Source organism: Lycium ferocissimum, chromosome 10 (genome assembly GCF_029784015.1).
Source record: "Lycium ferocissimum isolate CSIRO_LF1 chromosome 10, AGI_CSIRO_Lferr_CH_V1, whole genome shotgun sequence".
NCBI lineage: Eukaryota > Viridiplantae > Streptophyta > Magnoliopsida > Solanales > Solanaceae > Lycium > Lycium ferocissimum.
The window spans coordinates 26,136,581-26,146,041 of record NC_081351.1 but is presented as its reverse complement, the minus strand read 5'-3'; the positions used below and the strand labels follow the sequence as shown (position 1 = coordinate 26,146,041).

The following is a 9,461-nucleotide window of genomic DNA, read 5'->3' as shown; positions in this document are numbered from 1 at the left end:
TATTAATTCATCGAGTTGATATTAAAATCCATGGGCGCTCCAATGGACATTGTGCGCTTGTTGCACGACAACCTCTTAGACGAATAGCCAAACATGGGGGACAACAGGTTGTAAAAGTGGAGGTTTTGAACTCTAGAAGGGGTCATCTCAGTATTAGCACTTGTAAATTTTCACATTGAATTTTCGATCAAAGGTCTGAAAATTCCTAAGAGTTTCGCAGTTCAGACCCTCCACCCTTCATCAGGCAATTAGTTAGTTTGCACAGCATGATATAGAACTACAAAGTTTCTTGAACTCGAGTTACAGGGGAAGCCTCAACAAATATGTGACTTAGCAGCCAGCGGATTAAGATGAACTTTCTTTTACCATAGTATAGTACATGATTTTTATGACGTACCTGGGATCTAGAAAATATATAATAGATCTGTCCGTTCCTAATCAATTATGCTATTTAAAATTTTCGTGTTCAAAGTTTGTCGTGTTGATAATGATTAGAAGAAGGCTTGATATAGTTGGGTTTGACGTAAAAATGAATGTATATGCCAGATAATAACTTCTGTTCTTATTCAACATTAACTGAACACAGTTACCTTTGATCAGGCAGTCCATAAGCATGATCTAGAACTAAGAAATTTCTTGGATTCGACTTATGAAAAATTATTCTTATTTTTATCACCTTTTTAGAATCGACAAAATAGTGAGCTGTATTTTATATTTGTAACTTTGTAAGCTATATCAAAACTTCCTAACCAATTCCACCAACAAGAAGCAGTGACCGTCTTACAACGGAGGAAGTTCACTCCTTGAAAGGAGTGCTAGCTTTAGAAGATGATGGATTAGCCGAGTTAGCTATAATTGAATTGTCGAGCAGACGACGCCTTTTTATTTCAGCTTTGTTTGCTTGTTGCCGAGCTAACAGGCCTCCCTTTTTCCTGGTGTCATCAACTTATATAACTCTCGTCGCCTAGCCCCTTTATTGGTGTTCTATATTTTAAGAGGTATGATCTTGTTTACAACTCTTTTATGACATTGCTGCAACTTTTGTATTCAAATGAATACTTTTGTTAAAAAAAACCTTTGATGAGATATATTTAGTATGGCTCTTTAATGGTATAATTTTAAGTTCACAGGCACATATCACAGCTAGAAACAACTCAAATAAGCGTAGAACATGCAATTTTAATACACAAAGTTAAAAAAAAAAAAAAAATGAATAAACGAAGAAAGAGGCAAATCAGAGAACCTAAACAACGATAATCAAACAAAGCAAGCAGAAGAGCCACAACCCACACTTACCAAAGTAAAGGAGTTCTCCCATGATAAACATACGTGACACTTTCGTATACAATAATATTGGTCATTTCATGACTTTTTTCGGGCTCTTTCATGATGACACCTCCGAATCGATAGCTTCAACACTAAACGAAGCATCTTCTGTTTATCCGCTACTCAGGCATGTAAAAAGAACCAAGTTAGTAAATTATCTCAATTTAATTTTTACAGGAATTCGGACACCTAATTTCTGATTATGCTCTCACATATAGCATGATTTCCAGCTTTAAATATGAAACCGACAAAAAGCCCTAGAAATCAATTGAGTTTTAATCAAAGCAAAACTGAACTTGGATTGAGCGTATAGAGAAATATAAAGTTCCATATTGTGAGTGAAATTGAACCAGTGTTATCAAAAGCGAAAAGTACAAAAAAGCTCTAAGGTTAGGTGGGGCTTTAAGTGCAAAGCGCAAATAAAGCGTGGTCTTTAGTGAAAAAAAGCGCAATGGTGCAAAATTACAAATATATGTATGTTTAGTCCAAGACTAATAATAGTAAGCATGAATAACAAATATATGGACAAAGAAATTGTAAAAACAATAAGATAAAGTGAAATATCAATTATCTAGTGTCACCTCTTCAAGAGAGGCTCAATGGCAAGGAAAAGTATGTCTTACAGCCTTGATGACAACACTGAAGCGCACATAAAGCGAGGAGAAGCGCTCAACATGTTTTGAGCCTCGCTTCAGGGCTTAAGCGCGCTTTAAGCGCGCCTTTGACAACACTGAATTGAACATAATAAACAACCCGAGAATCAGCAAGCAAAGCCAAAGCGAAAAATCTGAGAACAAAGAAAGAGGCAATTACGAACTGATTCAACTACAGGAAGAAGATAAGGTGAAGGCGAAAGACAAAATTCGAGACGAACAGAGAAGAGTTAAAAAACAAATACCTGAAAATTGAAGCAACACTCTCAGCAAGATGATACATGATCGAAAATTATAGTATATTTTTGGTATAAGAAAAAGGATGAAGACGGAGAGGAATATGATAAACACAGATACAGACCACGTATAATGATGCGGTGGCTGCCAGAACACGTGGATTAAAATAAATAGGGCATGAAACTTGAAATGACGAAAATAACCTCTGTTAATTCCTTCTTGAATTCAAGCACACATGTCGATCCTTATTGCCACACTCAGTCTTCTATAATAGTAAAAACACATATACTGCAATATAAACACTTGTATATGATGATATAAAAGTTGAACACTGATATACTTCAGTACAATTGAACAATGATATAGAAGTTGCATTTAATAAATCATTCGATGGTTGAGAACCATGGTTGGCCAGCTATTTGAAGATTTATGCAGAAGATGTGGATCACCATCCCTTGCATTGTTAGCTGACCAAACAAATGATGTCCCAATCAGCATGGATTGGCATGAGTAAAGTCAATAGTATAGGAGTTACTTTGGTTTTTGCCTTGGAAAGGAAGCTGCTAAATATAGCAGAAGCATGCGGTCTACCATCCTTGTACATGTAATGGACAGGTTGTTGGATTCCATCTGTAAAGGGTTTGAGTTTTTGCTCCTTCATGTTTTGTAATAATAATGACCAGATAGTTGCAAAAAACAACACAAGATTTCCAAGTATGATGAGCCCAAAAACATCTACATACTTAGTAGTAGTCAAGACATTAGATTGCCAGCTCGGCTTCATTTTAATCAAAGAGATTAAATACCCAACAACATTCAAAAAATAAAATAAAATAAAATATTGGATCAAATATTGCGGGCCTGGAGGAACATGTAGATCAACTTGGGCCTGTAAAAAAAGGGCGATTAGCCCAATAAAAGATCAAAAAAAAAAAAAAAAAAAAAAAAAAAAAAGAAGATTGTCACACACTCCTTTAACAAACTTTGACCTTCCCCTAAATTAAAGGAGGTCCTAATGTGATGTAAAACTTCCTCGGGATTTCAAAGAAACTGAAGATGGATTCTTCAATCCCACATGAACAACTACGAAAAGCAATAAAAGGATATGAAGATTAAGATATAAGTTCGGAAAAATCTCACACCGACATCTTAATTATCTGGACATACGAAATCACAACTATTACTCTTAAATCTAGGATAGCAAAATGATGATGAACCTAGAATTGAATGCAATCAATTAACTCAAAGCAACAAAGAAGGGAGACCAGGAACTAATTAGATAAACATTCAAGTAAGAAATACAATCCAAGGGAGAAGGGAAAGAACTCAAACAAGAACTACTACACTTGTAGTAATTAAAGAGAGGTCCAAGAGCAGAGACGGACATATCCCAAACTACGCACAAGAACTATCATCACTCAATATCCAGAATGATATAACCTAAAAATGAAGACAATATAAGCTATTTATACTAGGGCTGCCAAGAAACCTCCGCTTTCATGATGGCCACCTCGTATTCCATCATAATGTCAGCCTGAAACCTGCAGAACAATGTCATGTTGCAAGATATTGATAAGATTTTAAAAGAAAGAACTACCTGTGATATGTTTAAGAAGATTAGCACCTAAGCTTTAGTGAACTTTATCCAAAACTTATTCATTTAAGGGAATCGAAAAATAATGAGCAAAAGATCTTCAGTGGGTTTGTGTATGTCTCACATACAATATGCCAACTCAAAAAGCCGACTCTGCTTATATTAGTGGTGCCTTTAACAAAAACTTCAACATAGGGTATAGATCAACTAGAACATAACTAAGGGCCATAAGTAGACTAGGAAGGTGGTTGAACCTGAGTGTTCTTCCGTTTTATCATGTGTAGCCTCTTTGCTTTCATTTTTGACTTGTCCATCAATCCTACAAGCAATCTTCTTTTGCATTTTGCCTTTATGAACTTCTTTCTCCAGCCACCCTTCCATTTTATCATGTGCAGCCTCTTTGCTTTCATTTTTGATTTGTCCATCAATCCTAGAAGCAATCTTCTTTTGCATTTTGCCTTTATGAACTCTTTAGGCTCCCTCGTGGGTAAATTGGATGACTCTTCACAAGGTCCTCCAGCACAGTAATTTGCTCGTTTATCAAGTAAAATAAGACTCACTTTGCAAGTATGGACATAAAGTGCATTGCCAAATGGTTCATAGGGAGTGTTACAAATGCCAAGATACTTGGTATTTTTAGTTGCAGGATCATATGAAACCAAGATGTGGCCGTTCGCGTTAAACAAAATTTCACCATTTTTCCTTACAGCCATTGGCTTCATCAAATAACTAGCATTGTAAGGCTCATGTGGGAAAAACTCATCATGAAGCATTGAAAAAATATCACCATCACCAGCGCTACATGTAATTTTTCGATGGATGCTGAACTGTTTCACCCATGATCCTGGATCACCATACCTTTTCATGTTCCAAATATCAATTCTTGTTCTGTCATCACCAAACAAACTATCTGCCAAACAAAGTGACCCCTCTGACGCAAAAAGGACAATCTCATAACCATAGTACCGAACCTTGTGAACTAAACTAGAGGGTAACACCATCTCCCGAAAGGTCTCGACATGCATATCAAAGAGAACAATCCTATTATTGTCTCTTGCAGTTTGGAATTGTCCTGGTTTCTGTTTAGAGGCAATCCAATGGCAAGCCCCATTAACATAGACCCCTGGTATCCAGGGAAAGAATTCATAAAATGGGGCAACGGGGGTAACATCTTGCCAAGCACCAGTGCTTAGCTTATAAAGCTCAACATTAGGTGACACAAAAGGACCGTGCACTGTTCTTACAAAAGGAGTGTGCACTATTCTTACCACCTTGTAGTCATTAGTAACAGAATCGAATCCAAACCCCAAGGTATGATAAAAGTCACCCATTAAGTCGGTACGCTCAAAGGGACCATATGCCTGAAAAATAAATATTGGTTCAGGGAGCTCTAGCGATTTCCTGATGAAGGGGTTCCAAAGATAGAAAAGGTCACCGGAAAGACACAAAAGCCCATTACAACTACCCTCAACATTAAAGTGATCGTTATGGCATTCGAATGGCACATCAAACTGGCTATGCTGATCAAAATTTTCATTGTCAAAGAATAAACCATATACTTCTTTGTTGGGGTTTCCAAAGCAATGTCGTACTAAGATGTGATCATCTTGGTTTCGGTTGAGATGTGTGGAGATAAAACTAGGGCTATTAATAAGAGAGTACCATGACTTACATACACATGTGCATCCAAGGATGGAACTGATAGGTAGTCTTAGCAAGATTTCAATCACCAATTCTTGTGGCAAATACTCAGACATGTCGGATTCGTTTCTTCTAACTAAAAGTACAATTGTGTGATGTAGCCCGGCCGCTCCTCACTTTTATAGAGGAGACTGGAGTTTTGCTTTAACTGCAATTCTAGGTCGGTTACAATTGCAAGTGGACAGCTCGCAGTAATGGCCTTATTTTGGGATGGTCTTTAATTTTTGGCCATCGAAGTGAAAGTATTTAATTTTTGTCATTCATCTGAAACTTCAGGATTCCGGTTTTGAATTTCAACTCAGTGAAAATTAAAAAAAAAATTGCTAGGCAGAGTTTTAGGCAAATTATGTCTGAATGGACAAAATTTGTCTGCAAACTATGCGTTAAGGTAGAGTTTTGCAGGCAAACTATATCTTAGCAAACTCTACTTGATAAGGCAAATTATGTCTTAGCAAACTCTACCTGATAAGGCATAGTTTGCAGGAAACTCTGCCCTCATCAGGCATAGTTTGCCTTCAGGCATAAGGCAAACTATGGCCGATGAGAGCAGAGTTTACAGGAAAATTTTGCCTCGCGAATTTTGATATATTTTTTTTTTTTTTTTAGTTTTGCCTGAGCGGGTTCAAACCCGGAACCCATGAGTATTTAGGCGAAGGGAAAATCTTAAAGATTTCAAATTTGAGGGCCAAAAATTAAAGACCAGTGCTTTTGAAGGACAATCCGAACAAAAACTTCATTACGCATAATACTCCAATTCTTATATGTACTACAATTATTACTATTATAAAACTTCTATCCCCTGTATTAGAACAGACAGGGGCGGAGCTGCAGTGTAATAGGGAGGGTTCGGACGAACCTAATAGCTTTTATTATTAGTACTAGAAACCCCAGTAAAGATATATCTATATACTAGATTCAGTGTACGCGCTTTGCGCGTGACCAAAGCGCGTACCTCATTTGTCAACAAACACTACAGAAAAAGTCTAGACTTAGTTATGAACTTTATCGTTAATCCATCCTAAATTACTCATAGCTAACAATGCTACTAATCATCGGTAAATAGAATTAACGATGATTTTTACTGTTTAACTTTGCATCGCTAATTCATGTTTGTTTAGTAGCGAATTAAATTGATATATAAATGAATATTGAAGTTTTCATTTATTAGAATAAGTGTACCAAAAAAAGTGAAAATTCATTTAGAATAGATTTTATTTTCTACAGTTTCATCCTTGTTACAAATTTTGCATTTTAGCAATTTGGCATTTAACATTATGCTATAATCAATTTTTCTTTATTTCTAATTTCTTTAACCATTAATATTTTTCTTATCTAACAAATTTTACATATTTTAATTTAATGAGATTAATGTATCTTAATACAGTCAAACCTCTCTATAACAGCATCGTTGGGTCTGAAATTTTTTTGGTTGTTATAGAGAATTGTTGTTATACACCTATAATGGCATTTGCCATTTAAATAATAGTTGGTTGTTATAGGCAAATAAGATGCATAAAATCTATTTTTTAAATGTTATAAAAAAATAACAAATTATTTGAATTTTAAATCTCAAAGATATGAATTCTTCACTAACTAAACATTAAGGAAAGTTAATACAATTTGAATATAACGCTTGAATTTACGAATATTTGCATCTAAACTTTCAGCAAACAAGGTATACAATTGTTTTCCCTTGAAGTGAATCTAAGAGTTGAACTGTTGAATCTTCTAACCAGTCCAAGTAACAATAGGTTGAGATTCTTCGTCAGCACTTTCATTGTCATCTTCGGCTTCCATAATCTCTTGTTCTTCGACTCCAATGACACGAGTAATAATCTTTTCATCAGTGAAAGTTTCAATGGTAGGAAAATGTTGCATCAAACTCGATCCACATATGTATTCATATGTAATATTCTGTCATAAATATAGTATATTTATGTATCAAATTAAATATTTGGTCAATATTTTCTATAGAGATGGTTAATAATTACATTACAAAAAAGCGCAAAGATGTTATATGGGGGTGATTTTACAAAGAACATACTGTTATAAAGTTGGTTGAGTAAAATATAACATAAAAAATCGGTTCCAAAAAATTTTAGCTGTTATAGAGAGATGCTGCTATATGCAGATGCCGTTATAGAGAGGTCTGACTGTATTGGGTCAGAAGTTTGCTCGTAAATGATGCTAATTACCATACCATAAGATCAGGCCTTAAGTCACAATATTTTCCTCTTTATATTTTATGTATATACTCCTTTCTAAAACTTTATTTATAAACTGTAACGTTACAAGTCCTTTAGAAACATTTTAGTTTCTCTTGTTGAGAATTAATCTCTCCTTTTTTCATTGCTCCATTTTTTTAATTAGTTTTTATTAAGATTTAACCTTATATAAAGCATTTTCCTATTTAAATTACATAAAATAATTATATTTCTTTCATATTACTTTATCATACTGAAACTAAGCTTTATAAAACCGTTTTAACTTCTTCCCGGGATAAGACCAACTAATGCTACATATCTCAGTTTCACTGAAGGTTCGACCATATTGTTCGGTAAAGAAGCTAAATAATGAGGAAGGTAAAGAAGCTAAATAATGAGGAAAGTAAAAAAGAAGTGGCCAACTTGGTTTGTGACTTTGGTAGTTCTTTTTTTGAAGGCTAAAGATGCTTATATTAATAATAATACTACTTGCAGAGGGTTCATGTTGGTACAACCCATACGATAAGATAATGAGTCTAAATTAGTGCAGACCAACAGATAATTTTTTACACTATCGTTATATTAACTTTCTGACAGTTAGAGATTACCAATTTTTTTCTAATTAATTTTCTATTTCAAAATTTTGCATTTTCTCCCTTCTCTCCCTCCTCTTCAAACTTCAAAGTCCAATCATCCTCAAACTTTCATTTAGCAGCAGCGATGACTCTTCCAAAACCATTTAGTGTTTCATTATCTCTATTAATTAATTTCTAGAAATATCAAATGGTGAATAGTTAAATGATGATCCAATTTTATCAATTAATTAAGTGAACCCCAACTGGCTCTACATCTCCAATATCAATAGTATTATTTTTCTTTCAATCTCTACAATTTTTTTCTGCGCCATCTTATAGTATTAATCTTTCAATCGTTTTCAGTCAAATCATGTCTCCATGTATTTGTGAATATGTTTAGGGATAATTATACTCGTATTTGTGATTATACTCAGTTATTTGATTTCGGGATATTTGGGCCGGCATTCATATACTCTGCAAATCAGATTAATAAGTTGCTTTTTGAATTCTTCTTATTGTTTGTCCGGATAATAACTTGCCATAGTTTCAGAAGGCGAAGAAGAAATAACAACTAAGCAATTATTTGAGGCATTGTAGAATTACTTTTGATTTTGATATGATGTTAAGAAAAATCGATGAGAAATTTCATACTTAGAAAACAAAATAAATTTGCTTAAGATTAATTCTGATTAGAGTACAAAGAGGACCCAACTTGCCTTTATTATCTTTTTCTGTAATTATAACTATATAAAAAAGGTATAACATTAATTACTTAACAAAATAACCATGTTTAGCTTTAAAATTACCTGATGGTGTAAAAAAAAAAAAAAAAAAAACTGACGGTGCACAGAACTTAAACTCTAAGATAATTTATAAGATTTTGAAATATCACTTGAGATTTTATAACGAAGTTCTGCTATACAAACACCAAATTAGCATTAGTTTGATGAATTCAAGTAAGGAAAGGATTTATATAAATGAAGTTCCTAAATTTTAGCAATTTTCTTTGCCAAAAATAAGTCATTTTTTTTGGAGTTTTTGTTAAATAATAATTTGAGAAAAATAGTAAATGACAATTTTGTCTATTGTAGCCTAGCTATTGTTACCAAATTCATATCAAAAAGTAATACTTGTTTGCATAACTTAAAAATATTTATTTAACTTCTTAATA

At 33.9% G+C, this 9,461-nt stretch overlaps 1 protein-coding gene across 1 annotated transcript; it reads right to left on the bottom strand.

Annotated features, from left to right (window-relative positions):
• Nucleotides 1–3,538: 3,538 nt before the first annotated feature.
• LOC132033019 (F-box protein At3g07870-like) lies at nt 3,539–5,677 on the bottom strand. Its single transcript, XM_059422864.1, has 2 exons — nt 4,065–5,677; nt 3,539–3,757 (listed from the first exon to the last, which is right to left on the bottom strand). Exons 1-2 carry the CDS (start codon nt 5,565–5,567, stop codon nt 3,746–3,748), a joined length of 1,515 nt encoding a protein of 504 aa, XP_059278847.1. The 5' UTR covers nt 5,568–5,677; the 3' UTR covers nt 3,539–3,745.
• Between the last annotated feature and the right edge of the window lie 3,784 nt (nt 5,678–9,461).